Here is a 17422-nt window from a genome sequence, read left to right as displayed (position 1 = left end):
CATGTATATTTTTTCTGTCTAATTTGTATTTCCGGATAAATGCTGTATTTTATTTTATCTTCCTAATTGAGGTTCATGCACTTGTGACACCGGGTTTTGGGGGTACTTGTGAGTTGTTCAGTATTGTAGTTGGGAAAATATTATCAATTATCCGATAATTTTATTTCTTATTATTTAATTAAAGAAAAATTATGATTTCAAAAATACTAAAATGAGCAATCAAGTTAATCAATTATTGTGGCTTGCCTGACGACAATGTTAGGCGTCATCTCGACCTTTAATCGATTTTGGGTCATGACAAAGAAACCTAAACAATAGTAAAAAATAAAGCCCCACAGCAGCTCACCACTGTAAATCATCATAAATTACCTTAAAATATGTTTACAAACACCATATGAAATCACTGTTACCCAAAGAAGAAGAAGAAGAAGAAGAAAGAGGAAAAAAAAGTCTGAATTTTTTTAAACAGCGGGTACAAGTTAAAAAAAAATAATTTAAAAGTATGTATAGATTAAATGGGGACGACCAAATAGGGTGCTCCATGCAATTTTTATCTGAATTTGGTATACTAATTGGATGTAGTTTTATTATTTTTGAAAAAAAAAAACTTCGTTTTAAATATTTTTTAGCAAATCTAACTTATCCAAACAAAATTACTTCAACATAGATATACTTGAAAGTGACAAATCCAAAGAAGTCATAAAAAGTAGTATATGCAAAGTTGAAGCGTAGATAGTACTCTGCATTAACTTTCATTTTCCCATTACAAGAGCAAAAGTAGCATCTCAATAAGAAGAGGACCACATTAACTAATGTTACAACCCTTTTATACAAAAGCGGCAAATATCCTATCATAATTTCATTAGAAAAGGTTTAAATATGCCTATGAACTATGCAAAATTGCTCGGATTTGCTCGTCGTTAATACTTTGGTACAAACATGTCCCCGTCGTCCATTATTTACTCTAAATATGCCCTTATTTTAAATGGCCATATAAGAAGGGAATATTTGGTCCCAAATGCATACTTTGAGGGCATATGTGACCCACTAAAATGTCTAAAATTTTATGTTATTGAGTTATCTTATTTGGTTCATGACTATATAATAAAAGTTTGTAATAATAAACTTCCCTTCAAATCTAATGCTTTCCTTATGTAAATCTTAAATATGAAAAATGAACAGCAAAATATAGAAAAACCTAAACCATTTTGTTGGAGTAGAATCCTACCATTGCTCTACATCGCCTTCGAGTGTATGGACTTATATTACAATTGTTGCATTGACTTTGCTCAAAATTGTTAGACTAAAAAAAAACCGGGGCAATTTATTATGGCTATATTCAATGAAGAATTAAATAATTCGTATCTACAGTCATATTTTTTTTTTTCCTGTCATTATTAATCCCATGTTGTAGCTCAAAATATATCTTAGTGAAATTTTTTAAGCATATATGTCATAAATAGCACAAATTAATAATTGAACGAGTACTTTGTAATAACTGCTATGAGTTGCTACATAAAGGATCTTAAATAGCAAAAGCTGCAATGGACAAGTCAGAGTAACCAAATAAACTTAGTGATCGCTTTGTTACGGGATTAAGATATTAATTTCGGTATTCAATTTAAGATTGTATTATCCTTTTTTAGTTATTAGAAGTAATTGATATCGATATAAATTTTATATCCGAATTTTAATATTATCTATTTCATATAAGATGTAGGATTATAAGTCCGTAATAACTTTGTTTCGAATCAAACCAAGCCCTTAATATACTTAACATGTCAATTGTCTCCGAAAACTGTTGCCTATCAAATGAACATCAATACAGATAATCTATAAAGTCAAAGAATGAAATTTAAATTCTTTTTATACAGAAAATTGCCAATAAATTTGTAAAAGAAATGAACTCCACATTTTTTATCTTGTGAGTTTGTGACATATCATTCTCTGATTTTCTTCTACTCAATAGTCATTGTCGTCATTAATGAGGGCAATAAGGTTAAAAAGATAGCAGTGATAGTGATGGTCTACAGTCCATGAAGGGTCAATCGCAGAAGAATTGCAATTCCCAAATTTATTCTCCTCTTTTTCACAATGTTAGTTTATGGGGTAAAATTGAGAGTTGAAGACTAATGCAATTAAGTAATTATTGCAGCCACCAACAATCTGTTTCTTACATTATAGTAACCATTGACACTACTTTGAAGGCATAATATATTTTGGAGCAATATTTATTGGGATTTACGTTTGTAGTTTTTTGTAATATTAATATATTTTTCAGTCCTAATTTATATGACATTATTTGACTTAGAATGATTTTTTTTTCTTTTGAAATCAGTTGTCTAAATCAAGCCATATATATTTATGTGTATTATATATAAATCATCTCATTACGGGTCATTTGGTTGGGAAACAAGTTATCCAAGATTAATAACATGTTTGACCAAGCTTCTCAAGAGGCCAAAAGTAGTATTTTTTTCCCCCAAAAACACTTTTTTTCCTTCCTAACTTGAGACGCTTGGCCAAGCTTTTTTGGGGAAAAAAATACTTTTGGGAAGAAGCAGTTTCTGAGAAGCATAAAAAAGTAGCTTCTTTCCAAAAGCAGAAGCAGAAGCAGTTTTGACTTTTCTTCTTACCTAAAATACCCTTAACAAAATATAGTATATACCAAAATAACCGTTAAACTTAATACTTAAAATATTAATGTATAAGTATTTCTTCTTATTTTTAGGATAACTTTCTAATATACAGTGACTTTAAAGGTGAATGCTTTTATATTTGTTGAATGAATTTTAATATATTTAACTTATATTAAAATAATTAAGTACTTTTTAATTTTATTTTTATATTTTACTTATTAAAATAATTCTCGAATCAATTATCCCTTATTCCTCGTGTCAAACGACGCCCAAGGTATAATAGAAACGATCCCTAAGGGTATCATTTGATCATATTAACAGTTTTTTTTGCTAATGAAATGAGAGTCTATTATATTAAAGGCATAAAAGTTTAGTTATTACATAATAATAAGGATAGATCACATTGCAATTTTTTCTGATTTGTCTTTAATAAAACTTGTAAAAAAAAAATCGTAGGTATTTTAACAATACATAATGCTACCTTCCTTGTTGATATTTGTTGCCTGGTGCTTTCATACTTTGCCGGAGCGTCTGCTACGGTTGCTAAGATAAACCCTTTTCCTGAGCAGCAGAAGAAGGTTAAAAAGAATAAAATAGTAGAAAAAAAGTTAATAAGTAGTATGTATTAATCATAAGTACATACTATTAAGTACCCATTTTAAGTTTCACCTCAATGGTCAACTTTGCTAGCCATAGCCACAGACAGAGAATATAAAACCCAAGAAAAGGAAAAACACATTATATTTTATATACATAAAAAATATTTATCCAGCAAAGAGAGAGAAAGGGAACAAAACAAGCTAGAGAGAGAAACAAAAGGCCATTTCTGAAAAGGGTTCTTTGTAAAGAGAGCTAAAAGAAAGAGCACATTAGAGTTGTTTACGTATAGATGTGTGTGTGTGTGTGTGTCTGGAAGGTGTAGTGTAGAAGAGGGGGCAATTTAAAGTAAAATTGCAGCATTTGGTCTCTCCCTTCCTTAACATCCCCCTCTTTTTCCAAAGCTTCCTTTGTCCCCCCCAACTAAACCACCCCGCACCCCTACCCCCACCCCCACCCCTTTTTTTCTCTTTCTTCGGCCACCCTTTTCGCCGGAAAACACACTCCCTTCTTCCCGCCGGCTACCACCACTCTTTTTCTTCTTAGCTCACAGAAACATAGTACAGTGCAAAAAGATTCTGTTTTTGATCTATTTTTGTGTTGCCGGAGTTTGGTGAAGTGTAGCTCCGATGAATCTCCGGTGAGCATATCTGGGCACTCTTTTTGTTTTTAAGCTGAAGAGAATAAGCATAAAGGGAAAATGAAAACGCCGGGGAATATAGCCGGAGCTCAGCAGGCTGCTGCCAACGTTAATCCTGCCGAAGGTCTGTCACTATCTTTATTTATTATACATATTAATAAATATACGGAGTATTATTATATAGAGAGAGTGACATACAAATATACGTAGGTATATACTTTTCTCTAGTAGTAATAAGCAGATGCATTGTAAGAATCGTGGAATCAAAAAGACAAAGCTATTTCTCTTTCTGGGCTTTTGTCTATTCTTTTCTTCCATCCCAATGAAGTTTTCCTGGAAAATATTATTTTTCCTTTCGGTTTTATTATATGCTTTTTTCACATCCAAACTATGCATTACACGTATCTTGAAGTTGCTAAGCAAAGCAAATGGGATTTTCTTGGAAAAGTTTGATTCTGGGTGAGAAAGTGATAAAATCTTTACTTTTTCAATCTAGCAAGAATATAAAAAAAGTTATTTTTTGAAAACCCATTTTCTTTTTGGGGTTGAATTTTTTGGAAAATTAAGGTGTATTAATTAATTAACAAGTGTTATAAATTGAATGGTGGGATGAATAATTTAAATTTTTTTTTTGCAGGTGAAAAGAAGAGCATAAACCCAGAGCTATGGCAGGCCTGCGCCGGTCCTCTGGTGAACTTACCGGCCGCTGGGACCCACGTCGTCTATTTCCCTCAAGGCCATAGTGAACAGGTTATTTTCTTTAACAAAAAGAAAACCCTTTTGTGACTTAATAAGAAAATTTTAATGGCGTGGCCTAATGGTTGAATGAAGCTCATAAAAATATGAGGTTAGTATAGGTAAAAAAAAAGTTTGGTAATTTATGATTATATAAAATAGTTGAGGTGTGCATTAAATAATCCGAATTTTTATAGGCTTGTATGCGGCTATTTGCTAACGTGAGCCGATATGGTGCACGTTATTACCCTTACACCTTGCTACTTATGTGAGGCTGCAGATGTGTATGGGTAAACATTATTGGTGTTATTGTTGATTTTGATAGTAGAATGCATTGTGTTTATTTATTTTTCTTGTCCATGTTGTAGTAGGAGTAATTTATTTAATTTTGTGGATCACATCTGATTTGTTTTGCACCTCTATTATGGTATCTCTGGAGTAACATGCATCTCGTGTCAGTATGTGTAATTGTGATCTTTATGAAGAATTTGTTATTTGTTGTTTGTTTTGTTGGCTTATGCATATGCTTACATGTGCACGTGTATATATATATATATATATATATATATATATATATATATATATATATTTACCACACGGTTTTTAGAAAAAGAACAAAGATGAAAAGATTGGAAAGGCATCATCTTTAGTACCTTTGACTATCATTTTGCCTATTAACAGCTAGTGGGTTTGTTAAGAGGAAAAAAGGGAATAAAAAATGTAACCTTTATGGTTGGATTAAAGTGGCGCTTGCTTTTAAAAAGGTTTAAAGAAAAAATTTCCTATCTAAAAAAATAATTTCATAAATTCTTTTTAGACCTTAATGATGAGGAAGAAAATGATCCAAGTTGTGGTCTAGTGGTAATGAAATGGAAAATAAAATCATGGGTGATCAAGATTTAAATTCCGGAGAGACAAAAAATGCTTGGATTTCTTCGTATCTGACTAAGTTTTGGTCAAAAAATTACGTGGAAGAGAACAAGAAGGAAAATTAGAAAATAGTAAGAAAGAAATAAAAAGTTAGCACTAATTGAAGTGCCTTTTCCTTTTATTCAAGTTTTAATTACTTTGAAGAAATTCGGAAGTGAAGTAGTTGCCATATTGTTAGCTAGTATGGTTATGTGGGTAAGATTAGAGTTAGTCATGGACCTAATTTGTTTTGCTCTTGCACTTCAATTTTCAGGTTGCAGCATCTATGAAGAAAGATGTAGATGCCCAAATACCAAACTACCCAAATCTTCCATCAAAGTTAGTTTGTCTCCTTCACAATGTTACCCTGCATGTATGTATTTTCAGACTTCACTTGCCTTTATACAAATTGGTTTTTTCTTTAAAGTCTCTGCTGCTCAACAATAATGAATGCATTTTTTTTTTTTGTCATTAGGCGGACCCAGAAACAGATGAAGTTTATGCACAAATGACACTGCAGCCAGTTCCTTCAGTATGTCCCTTCCTCGCTGTGATATTTTCGCGTATTTCACATTTTCTTCTTTATTTGCGAATGAGGATCTCATTTACACCATATTTCAGTTGAATGTAACACTCATCTACTGAAAGTTTGGTTGGTGCAGTTTGACAAGGAGGCATTGTTGAGATCAGATTTGTCTATGAAAACAAATAAACCGCAAACAGAATTTTTCTGCAAGACCTTAACAGCCAGTGACACGAGCACACATGGAGGCTTTTCTGTGCCTCGGCGTGCCGCAGAGAAAATATTTCCCCCTCTGGTAACAACACATTGAAAATTTCTCATTTGATACTTTTTGGTTGTTTCTCTATCTTTTGTGATAGGCTTGCTTGTTCATTATCAGGATTACTCGATCCAACCACCTGCTCAAGAACTTGTGGCTAGAGACTTGCATGATAATGTGTGGACCTTCCGCCATATTTATCGTGGTAAGTTTGTTTATCTGCTATATATGGATATAGTACTCCAAGCATTGCCAGATAAAAATGGCTTGTTTCCTATCCCTTACCTATCTCTGGTGATCCAGGGCAACCCAAACGCCATTTGCTAACAACGGGGTGGAGCCTATTTGTCAGTGGGAAGAGGCTTTTCGCTGGTGATTCGGTCTTATTTATTAGGTAATGATACTGGCAATGTCATACCACCTTGAATGTTGTATCTTATTTTTCCGTGCATTTGAGCAAATAGTAATTTCAAGTATAAACTGACGACTGAAATAGAATGCTAAGTGAGATCCATAAAGGGAACCAACTCAGCTGTTGGATTCTCTTTGATTCGTTCATATGCTTCGGTCATCCTTAATGCTCTTCAATCTATGTCTACAGGGATGAAAAGCAGCAGCTTCTACTTGGTATTAGGCGAGCAAACAGACAGCCCACAAACTTATCATCATCTGTGTTGTCAAGTGATAGCATGCATATAGGTATCCTAGCAGCGGCAGCCCATGCAGCTGCAAACAATAGCCCTTTCACTGTGTTTTATAACCCAAGGTCAGTGAACTTACTTTCTTAATAGGCATATGCATTTCTTATAGCAATTTATCTATCCTTGATCTTGATGATTTTAAAAAATTTAAACCTCTATATGAACAGGGCAAGTCCTTCTGAGTTTGTCATCCCTTTAGCTAAGTATTACAAGTCAACTTATAGCAGTCAAGTATCTCTTGGCATGCGTTTCCGCATGATGTTTGAGACAGAAGAGTCAGGAACTAGAAGGTATATGGGAACAATTACCGGCATCAGTGATCTGGATCCGGTGAGGTGGAAGAACTCACAATGGCGTAACTTGCAGGTACAGTTTTCTAACTGGTAATTTGACTTTTGTTTTATCTTTACTTAAGGAATGTACTAACCTTCACGCTTGTGAATTGTGATTAGGTTGGTTGGGATGAGTCAACTGCTGGGGAGAGGCGCAACCGGGTCTCAATTTGGGAGATTGAACCAGTAACAGCACCTTTTTTCATCTGTCCTACTCCTCCATTCTTCAGGTCAAAGCGGCCAAGGCTACCTGGAATGCCAGGTATGAGGAATTCTACAACCAGAATATGTCTCTCAATTCTGATGATATCTTTTGACATTGTTGGATAACTGTAGAAGATATCACTTGTTGCAGATGACGATTGTTCTGATCTGGATGGCCTATTCAAGAGGACAATGCCATGGCTTGGTGATGACTTTGGGATGAAAGACCCGCAAGGTCTTCCAGGCCTGAGCTTAGTCCAATGGATGAACATGCAGCAGAACCCTTCTCTCGCTAACTCAATGCAGCAGCCAAACTACCTGCATTCTTTGTCTGGTCCCGTTCTACAGAATGTCGGAGGTGGAGCAGACCTCTCACGTCAGTTAGGTCTACCAGCAGCACCTCAGCTTCCTCAGCACAACACCTTACAGTTTGGTACCCAACGGCCAAACCAACAAGGTCAGATGCCAGCTGCCACATTGAGCCCAGTAGGATCCATTGTGCAGTCGCAGCAGCAACAGTTGTCGGATATCAGTCAGCAACCAAGACAGAATCTAATCAACCACTCCATGCCTACAAACCAAGTTCAGGCCCAACTTTTGCAAGCGCAGAGTCTTGTGCAATCTCAGAATGTCCTTCAGCAACAACAATCACTTCAAAACCAGCTGCAGAGGAACCTTCCTCAGCAGCAACAGATTATGAATCAGACTCAGCAGCAGAGTTTCATGCCATCTCAGCCTAGCGATCCACTTAACCAACAGATGCATTTCTCTGATAACCAATTACAGTTGCAGCTTTTGCAGAAGCTGCATCAGCAGCAGCAATCACTTCTAGCTCAACAATCTGTATTGCAACAACCCCAGCTTGGGCCAATCCAGGATCAGCAGAAGCAGCTGTTGGATGTATCGCAGAACTTTTCCAGGTCGCTTGCAACAAGCCAAATGCTGGATATGTCTCAAACCACATCCACCTCCACGTCTCTCTCCCAGTCGCAAGTTGTCCAGAAGCAAATGACTAGCCAGTCTCATTTTCGGTTTTCCCAGCCAAATCAGCAATCAAAACTTCACCAGCAACCTGGAATTCTACCAGAACTACCTGGACAAGTTGGTCAGAATCTACCACCGACTACTAATCAATTTTCCACAAACTGCAGTAGCTTATTAACAGGGGCTGCAGGTGGAGGCCAGTCGGTGGTTACGGATGACATCCCATCATGTTCCACCTCACCATCCACGAACAATTGTCAAAATGCGGTTCAGCCAAGTATGAATGGTAGGATGCATCGAGGCACAGCTGCAGGGGATGAAGCAACCCAGTCTTCTGTACCCCTTTTGAATTCCAGTGGATTCGAAGCTATGTCCACTAATAGCAATCTAGTTAAAGATTTGCAGCACAAATCTGATGTGAAGCCCTCGGTGAACATCTCCAAGAGCCCTAACCAAGGATTTTTGGCTCCTCAAACCTACCTTAACACTGCAGGGCCCCACATGGATTATCTAGATAGTTCATCTTCAGCAACCTCAGTCTGCTTTTCTCAAAATGATGCCCAGTTGCAGCAGACAACAAACCCATTGTCTTTCAATAATCAACCAGTCATATTCAGAGACAGTCAAGACGGAGAAGTTCAGGGTGACCCCAGGAACAGTGTTGCTTTTGGATCAAATATGGACAATCAGTTAGGACTGCCAATGATGCCAGATCCTTTGGTCACAAATAGCTTGATGGACTCAAGGAAAGATTTATCAAATAATATCTCATCAGGAGGAGGCATGCTTTCTAGCTATGAGAACCCCAAGGAAGCACAGCCCGAACTCTCATCATCAATGGTTTCCCAGTCATTTGGAGTTCCTGATATGGCTTTCAATTCAATTGATTCTACCATAAATGATGGCAGCTTCATGAATAGAGGTGCCTGGGCCCCACCACCTCAAGTACCTCGTTTGCGGACATATACCAAGGTTGGTTAACTTACCAAATCTGTGTCCTACCTCGTATCATGTTTGAGTTAAGAATACTAACTTTTTTGCCTCTATGCTCTCAAAGGTATACAAGCGTGGTGCTGTTGGAAGATCGATTGATATCGCACGTTACTCGGGCTACGAAGACCTTAAACAAGATTTAGCTCGTAGATTCGGTATAGAGGGACAACTGGAGGACAGACAAAGGATAGGATGGAAGCTTGTGTATGTGGATCATGAGAATGATGTTCTTCTGGTTGGTGATGACCCTTGGGAGTAAGTTCTTGAACTTTGCTTCTATCTAATTTTGTATTTGCATTTTCAATTCGAGCAAGCAGCATATGCCGTTCTCTTGGGAGCCAAGACTTCCAACTGAACTTCTTTATAACCATACAACCTTTTATCCCATTATGCATGCGTCCCGTGGAGACTTGATCAATGTAGCCTAAAGCTGTTTTTACAATCCTTCCCCATTCCTTTTTCCTTGGTACATATTCGAGGCATACTGACTTACATGTGTCATATGATACTTCAGGGAATTCGTGAACTGCGTCCGCTGCATTAAGATTCTCTCTCCGCAAGAAGTCCAGCAAATGAGCTTGGATGGAGATTTTGGAAATAGTCTCCAAAATCAAGCTTGTAGCAGTTCAGATGGGGGAAATGTGTAAATTAGCAGTGGCTAAAGTTCCATTCTACTTGTATAACTTTAGGTGTTCATTGCTCAAGCTTGGTGGAAATCTGCCACAATTGGTTAATCTATCCTTTATACACGATAGAGCACGCAAAGCAGCTCTACCTAGGATCTTGGTATAAGGACCTTTCCTTGGTTGAACAGGAGCTGTCGCTAATCTCTGACAAGAACACAGCTCGGATTTGAGTGTGCTTGATCACCTTGTGTGATTGCACCTGTCCAAGTAGGGTTAGCTCATGTTGAAAGCGGGAACATGGTCTAGTCTAGGTAACCATAGAGCTGTACGATGCTTTTTGTCCAAATTTTCTTCGTGTTCTTTTGCACGAAAAGTTTCTTAGAGTATTTTCAATGTAAAATTGAAGTCCTTGAAATATGTGTGGTGTAGTGTTGGAATGTATAGTTGTTTAGAAGGCTCTCTAATTTTCCCCTCAATATCTTAATGGAAAATCTTGAAGTAAATTTCAGTAGCTGAGCTGAATTGTGTAAATTTTTGTTTCAGTTCATGTTATCCTTTTCTCCCTTTCTCATGTTTTTTGTTGTTCTTAAAGAGGCAAAATGGACAAGAATAAGGTGAAATTTTGATGAAAACTTGTGTGATGGTCCAAAATATCCAACGCTACAGATTATTGAAAGATATAATGCAAAAATAACCTAATCAACTATAAAAGACAAATTTTTACAATAGTAACAGACACAAAAGATAAGGAGTCCAGGCATTTACAAGTTCATTTACTTTCAGGGAAGAGTTGAACCAGGATGGAAAAAATACTAAAGAGATACTAAGAGGTAAAAGATAGCAGAATAAGATGAACTTGAATAAATATACTTTATGATCAATACTCAAAAACAATTATTGTTTCTAAAGGGTTAAAAAAGAAAGAAAATGTTCCCAGAATTATTGATGCCCAAGAACCTGCAAATGCTTTGTGATGCGGAAAAATTTCCAGTGTCAAAACTCCAGCAGTTTGCTGATATCTTTCTTTTTGTCTAGTTTCAACTACTACATCTGCTATTAATCACACTAGGATCGAAGCCGTATTTGAAGATGGCCAAATTTTGCTGCTCCAGGCGAAGAACCTTCAAACACGTATGGCAAGAATCCAGTAGCAGATTTGTATCTTTGCTGAATCTGCAGATAGAAAGACAACAGTTAAAGGTTTTTGTAACGCTAATGCCAAAAAAAAAAAAAAAAAAAAAAGATTTTGTAACTATAAAAGAGCAAAGAGGGATGCTATTCCTTGTATTGTTTACAAGAAGAGTATATATCTGTAATTGTATAACAATAAAGCTGTAGAAAGGTACCTCAATAAGTTGTTCATTGCTTCTTAAACAGTTCCTCCCGACAACACAAACTGTTCCACCAGAACCTCCACCAGTAATCTTTGCCCCATACAAAGTTCCACCTTCAGATTTTGATGATTTAGAGTGCTGCATTTCTTGTACCAAGCTAACCAGCCTATCTGTACCATTTGACCCAAGCCCACAAGCGCTGTAACTGAAATGACACTGCAGTAAGAAACACTTGGTCAGAAAATCTCTGTAGAGGTATTCCAATTGAGAGAACAATTTGCAAAGAATCCACTCCAAAACAATCAGAAAAACATGAAGCATAGCATATACCTGATACATTAACTCTCCAAGAGCAGATAATTGATCATTGGAAGGTGCAGCTGATAATAATGCTTTAAAAGCCTGATAGCATTTGACACATACACATGTCAATCAATTGTTCTCATGATGAATATGAACAATCTAATAACAACAGGAGATAAAAAAGCTAATCTGATGTAAAGAACCAGAAACCTTCTTATTCAGACGAAAATGATTTAAAAAGGAAATTCAAATTGTGGACCTTGACTCGGAAGTTCTCATAGATGGGATGCCTAGTTGGTGCTCTCACAGCATAATTGCGCTCCTTATCAATTTTCGTTACAGAATCATCATGATCGAGATACTTCTCCACAAATTCCTGGCCAGATAAAGATTCCGGAAGTCTAGTTGCATAAGACGCCTCATATCTGAAATTAGAATATATGTCAAACATAGTTAGTAAAAAAAGAGAGAATAAAAGCCAGAAATACAAACTACATATGCATAACGAACCTATGAGGTGAGAGGTTGCACAGGTAATCCAGAGACGCTTCCATTTCAAGTAAATCCTTGCTATCCTCATCAGCTTCATCAGGGTTGAACCCATTGATTTGTTGGGCAGATGAAATGTTTGACAAGGAAGAGCGTAACTCCACCGACGCAGCGGACTTTATTATCTTCCTCCCCATAAAGGCACCAACTCTCACAGATTTGTAGTCTGAACCACCAACACTGCAGCAAACTCTCATAAGTACTGGAAGGAAAGAACTTAGAACATAAGGCCAAAACATACATCCTAATTTGGTAGAAAAAAGTTACTCATTAGGCGGAGAAACTGGACTGCGCTCCAGCTTAAGTGGTGGGAAAGCGTGATTTTAGTTTTAGACCTCCTGGCGGACACTGCAGTCGGCATTTTTCAATTTTGAAAGATACATGGTAAACTTGAAAAAACAGTTGGACCTATTGTGAACTGAACCAACATTTGGATATATTTTTGTTCTTGCTCCAAACTTGAGAAAAAGCAAAAGTATTCTCGATCAACTCAATGAAAAATATTCTTGAATTTGTCTATTTCAGAACTTTCTCCATTAAAAAAGTTCCACCAATTTTTTAAATATGGCATGAACTGACAGTAATCTTCATGTTAGATTGCAAACAAATTTGATGGAGATAAGAGACGGTTAAACGAAATACTCAGTGGGAAGTTTTACCTGTGTCGTATTCCAGAATCAATTCCCCAAAATCGGACGGTGGGCGGTATGTCAACAAGTCCTAGCACCTCAGCGGGCTAAAAGAAAAAGTGAGTGCTAATTCTGATATCGCGGTTGGTCCCAGTAACTATGTAATGCTTAGCATAAAAATTTGCTGCATACCTGACACACCATTGCGAGAAGCTTGTCGGCCTCCCCACATGTTGAAGCCATCTGATCCATCACGCCACAAGGAGCTCCAACAATATGATTCTCCACCTATTGAGGAGAATAAAGCTTGAGATAGGAAGGGAGGTTTTACCGATCCAATAATCAGAACGAATAATTTGGAAGAACAGAACGAGGTAAGTATAAAACAACGTGCCTTCTGGCAAAGGAGAGCCAGATGTCGGGGGTCAATGTTCAATCCTGCAAAATAGAAAGAAATTTTTACAATTCAATATTCATTTATGTGAGAAGGCACGGGAGAAAATATGATATATTAATATTGTGTGTTCAATACAATACAAGAGGTCCCTATTTATAGCTATACACTACAAGGAGATATTACTGCTCTTCCAATGTGGGACAAGATTACACTATACATATCTATAAACTAACACTTCCCCTCAAGCCGGTGCATACACATCATATGTACCGAGCTTGTTACACATGTAACTAATACGAGAACTAGTAAGAGACTTAGTGAAAATATCTGCTAGTTGATCATTCGACTTTACAAACTTTGTAACAATATCTCCTGAAAGTATTTTTTCTCTGACAAAGTGACAGTCGATCTCAATGTGTTTAGTCCTCTCATGGAACACCGGATTTGACGCAATATGAAGAGCAGCTTGATTATCACACACTAGTTCCATCCTGCTGATTTCTCCGAACTTTAACTCCTTGAGCAACTACTTGACCCAAAGTAACTCACATGTTGCCATACCTATGGCCCGATATTTGGCTTCGACGCTAGATCAACTACATTATGTTTCTTGCTCTTCCACGAGACTAAATTTCCTCCTACTAGAACACAATATCCAGATGTAGATCGTCTATCAAAAGGTGATCCTGCCCAATCAGCATCTGTGTACCCAACAATCTGCTCGTGGCCTCGATCTTCGAATAGTAATCCTTTGCCTGGAGCTAACTTTATATACCGAAGAATACGAATAACTGCATCCCAGTGACTATTACAGGGAAAATTCATAAACTGACTTACAACACTCACCGGAAAAGAAATGTCAGGTCTAGTCACTGTGAGGTATTTCAATTTTCCAACCAATCTTCTATATCTCGCAGGGTCTCTAAGAGGCTCCCCCTGTCCAGGGGGAAGCTTAGCATTCGGATCCATAGGAGAGTCAATAGGTCTGCAACCCATCATTCCAGTCTCCTCAAGAATGTCTAAAGCATACTTCCGCACTGAGCGACCTCAATACCTAGAAAATACTTCAGACTACCCAGATCCTTAGTTTGAAAGTGCTCAAAGAGATGTGTCTTCAGATTAGTAATACCATCCTGATCGTTGCTAGTAATAACAATATCATCAACATAAACCACCAGATAAATACACAGATTCAGAGCAGAATACCGATAAAACACAGAGTGATCAGCCTCACTACGAGTCATGCCGAACTCCTGAATAATTGTGCTGAACTTACCAAATCAGGCTCGAGGGGACTGTTTCAAACCATATAGTGACTTGCGCAATCTGCATACACAACCACTAAACTCCCCCTGAGCAACAAAACCAGGTGGTTGCTCCACATAAACTTCTTCGTCAAGATCACCGTGGAGAAAAACATTCTTAATGTCTAACTGATAAAGAGGCCAATGACGTACAACAACCATGGACAAAAAAAGACGAACATATGCTACTTTAGCCACGAGAGAGAAAGTATCACTATAATCAAGCCCAAAAATTTGAGTATATCCTTTTGCAACAAGACGAGCCTTAAGCCGATCAACCTGGCCATCCGAACCGACTTTGACTGCATAAACCCAACAACAACCAACAGTAGACTTACCTACAGGAAGAGGAACAAGCTCCCAAGTGCCACTCGCATGTAAAGCAGACATCTCGTCAATCATAGCATGTCGCCATCCAGGATGAGATAGTGCCTCACTTGTAGACTTAGGAATAGAAACAGTGGACAAAGAAGATATAAAAGCATAATAAGGTGACGACAGACGATGATAACTTAGACCAACATAGTGGGGATTAGGATTAAGTGTGGACCGTACACTTATGCGGAGTGCAATTGGTTGACTAAGAAGAGACAAGTCCGTAATAGGTGCAGAACCTGATGCAGGACGTGAATCACTTGGCCTGATGCTGGATGTGGACGACGATGATAAGTCAAGAGTGGCAGAGCTGCAGAAGGTTGAACTGGATTATGTGGAGGAACTGGACCTATAGGTGATGGAATTGGAGCTATAGATGGTGGAGCTGGAGATGTAGAGGAAGATGGATGGGAGATAGTGACTGAATCTCCTAAAGAAGAGACTGGTAGTACCTCAGAAATATCTAAGTGATTACCTGGACCTGTGAAGTATGATTGGGTTTCAAAAAAGGTAACATCAGCGGACATAAGGTACCGCTGGAGGTCAGGAGAATAGCATCGATACCCCTTTTGCGTTCTCGAGAAACCAAGAAATACGCACTTAAGAGCACGGAGAGCTAACTTATCTGTTCCTGGAGTAAGTTATGGACAAAACAAGAGCTTCCAAAGACACGGGGTGGAAGAGAGAACAAAGGTAAGTGGGGAAACATGACAGAGAATGGAACTTGGTTCTGGATAGCTGAAGATGATATACGATTAATAAGATAGCAAGATGTAAGAACTGCATCCCCCAAAAACGCAACGGAGCATGAGATTGTATGAGTATGGTACGAGTAGTTTCAATAAGATGTCTATTCTTTCTTTCAGCTATCCCATTTTGTTGAGATGTGTACGGACAAGATGTTTGATGAATAATCCCATGAGATTTCATAAACTGCTGAAATGAGGAAGACAAATACTCTCGGGCATTATCACTACGAAATGTGCGAATAGAAACCCCAAATTGATTTTGAATTTCAACGTGAAAGGTCTGAAAAATAGAAAACAACTCAGATCGATTTCTTATCAAAGATATCCAGGTGCACCTAGAATAGTCATCAATGAAACTGACAAAGTAGCGGAATCCTAATGTAGAACTGACCCAACTAGGACGCCAAACATCTGAATGGACTAAAGTAAAAGGTGACTCTGCTCGATTATCAATACGTCGAGGGAAATGAAAGCGAGTATGCTTATCGAGCTGACATGACTCACACTTTAGAGCTGACAAGTGAGATAAACCAGGTATCATTTCTGAAGTTTTGACAAACTGGGATGTCCCAACCGTTTATGTAATAAAAGTGGTGAATCAGTAACAGGACAAGTTGGTGATGGAAAACAAGATGCGAGTCCATGTGATTTAGCAAGGATAAGGTAATAAAGTCCATTTGATTCACGCCCGGTACCAATGATCCTCCCTGTACTGCGTTCCTGTATAAAAACATGATCATCAAGAAATAAAACGGCACATTTAAGTGATTTGGCTAGGCGACTAACAACTATGAGATTAAAAGGACTATTAGGGACATAAAGAACTGAATCTAAAGGTAAGGAAGGAATTGGGCTTGCTTGACCTATTGCAGTTGCCATGGTTTGAGACCCATTGGCCATTGTGACTCTTGGAAGAGATTGAGAATACGAAATAATAGTGAAAACAGATTTGTTACCAGAAATATGATCCGATGCACCTGAACCAATGACCCAAGACTCAGAGGATGAAGATTGAGAGACACAAGTCACGCTATTACCAGTTTGAACAACGGAAGCTATCTCAGAAGATGTCTGCTTACCTGCTTTGTACTGAAAAAACTCAAAATAATCCGCTAAAGAAACCATCCGACTATTCGAAGTATCGGTTCCCATGCCGCTACAATTAATAGTAGTAGGGTTAACTTGAAATAGTGAAAATTAGTAACTCCTTTGGGAAAACTAAAGAAATCGCTAAGAAAACACTGTTTCTGCAGCCGGAAAAAATTCAAAGTGATCGGAATGAAATAAAAACAGTAGGGGTAGGATTGAAATTACCAGACGACCCAACTGTTCTGAAGAAACTTTTTCAAAAAATGGCCGGCAGTCCACTTCTGAAATCACTATTCACATCGGAAAAATATAAAAATGGTCGGAATTTGGTGTAACCTGGATGGGAAGGCTCGGAATTGTAAGGGGAACAATCTGTCCTGAAGAGTCGTCGCCAAAAAATGGCCGCAAGGTGGCCCACGCGACGTCGGAACTTCGCCGGAAAAGTTTCTTCCGACAGCTACAGTACCGCCGGAGATTTTCGCTGGGGTTTGGTCGCTGGACAGTAACTACTCTTGTGGTAGTGTTGGATTTTGCATAACACTGGCCGAGAC

At 37.8% G+C, this 17422-nt stretch overlaps 2 protein-coding genes across 7 annotated transcripts in view; one reads left to right on the top strand and one right to left on the bottom strand.

The window, feature by feature from the left end:
• The first annotated feature begins 3367 nt into the window (after positions 1-3367).
• LOC107771003 (auxin response factor 19-like) lies at positions 3368-10653 on the top strand. 3 transcript variants are annotated; one of them, XM_075236802.1, is made up of 13 exons: positions 3368-4000; positions 4514-4626; positions 5795-5893; positions 5996-6052; positions 6183-6338; positions 6423-6507; positions 6606-6696; positions 6904-7068; positions 7171-7369; positions 7456-7597; positions 7691-9495; positions 9581-9771; positions 10031-10653. In XM_075236802.1, the coding sequence occupies exons 1-13, from the start codon at positions 3937-3939 to the stop codon at positions 10161-10163; spliced, it is 3300 nt and encodes a 1099-aa protein (XP_075092903.1). In that variant the 5' UTR covers positions 3368-3936; the 3' UTR covers positions 10164-10653. The 3 variants fall into 3 exon arrangements, with proteins under 3 accessions (XP_075092903.1, XP_075092905.1, XP_075092904.1); XM_075236804.1 differs by having other exon boundaries at positions 3375-4000; positions 6169-6338; XM_075236803.1 differs by having other exon boundaries at positions 3426-4000; positions 5795-5859.
• A 174-nt stretch (positions 10654-10827) lies between these two features.
• The window catches only part of LOC107771004 (L-arabinokinase-like), a 31554-nt gene continuing 24959 nt past the window's right edge, over positions 10828-17422 (bottom strand). For all 4 annotated transcript variants that reach the window (XM_075236806.1, XM_075236805.1, XM_075236807.1 and 1 more), the window contains 8 exons: positions 13352-13395; positions 13150-13245; positions 12988-13064; positions 12290-12508; positions 12039-12204; positions 11807-11878; positions 11489-11692; positions 10828-11315 (listed from right to left, as the gene is read on the bottom strand). In XM_075236806.1, coding sequence (XP_075092907.1) covers positions 11208-11315; positions 11489-11692; positions 11807-11878; positions 12039-12204; positions 12290-12508; positions 12988-13064; positions 13150-13245; positions 13352-13395 — 986 coding nt within the window. In that variant the 3' untranslated portion in view covers positions 10828-11207. The remainder of the gene's footprint in view (positions 11316-11488; positions 11693-11806; positions 11879-12038; positions 12205-12289; positions 12509-12987; positions 13065-13149; positions 13246-13351; positions 13396-17422) is intronic.

The sequence above is a fragment of the Nicotiana tabacum genome, chromosome 18 (genome assembly GCF_000715075.1).
Source record: "Nicotiana tabacum cultivar K326 chromosome 18, ASM71507v2, whole genome shotgun sequence".
NCBI lineage: Eukaryota > Viridiplantae > Streptophyta > Magnoliopsida > Solanales > Solanaceae > Nicotiana > Nicotiana tabacum.
Note: the sequence above shows the minus strand (reverse complement) of the source record. Positions and strands in the feature narration are given on the sequence as shown.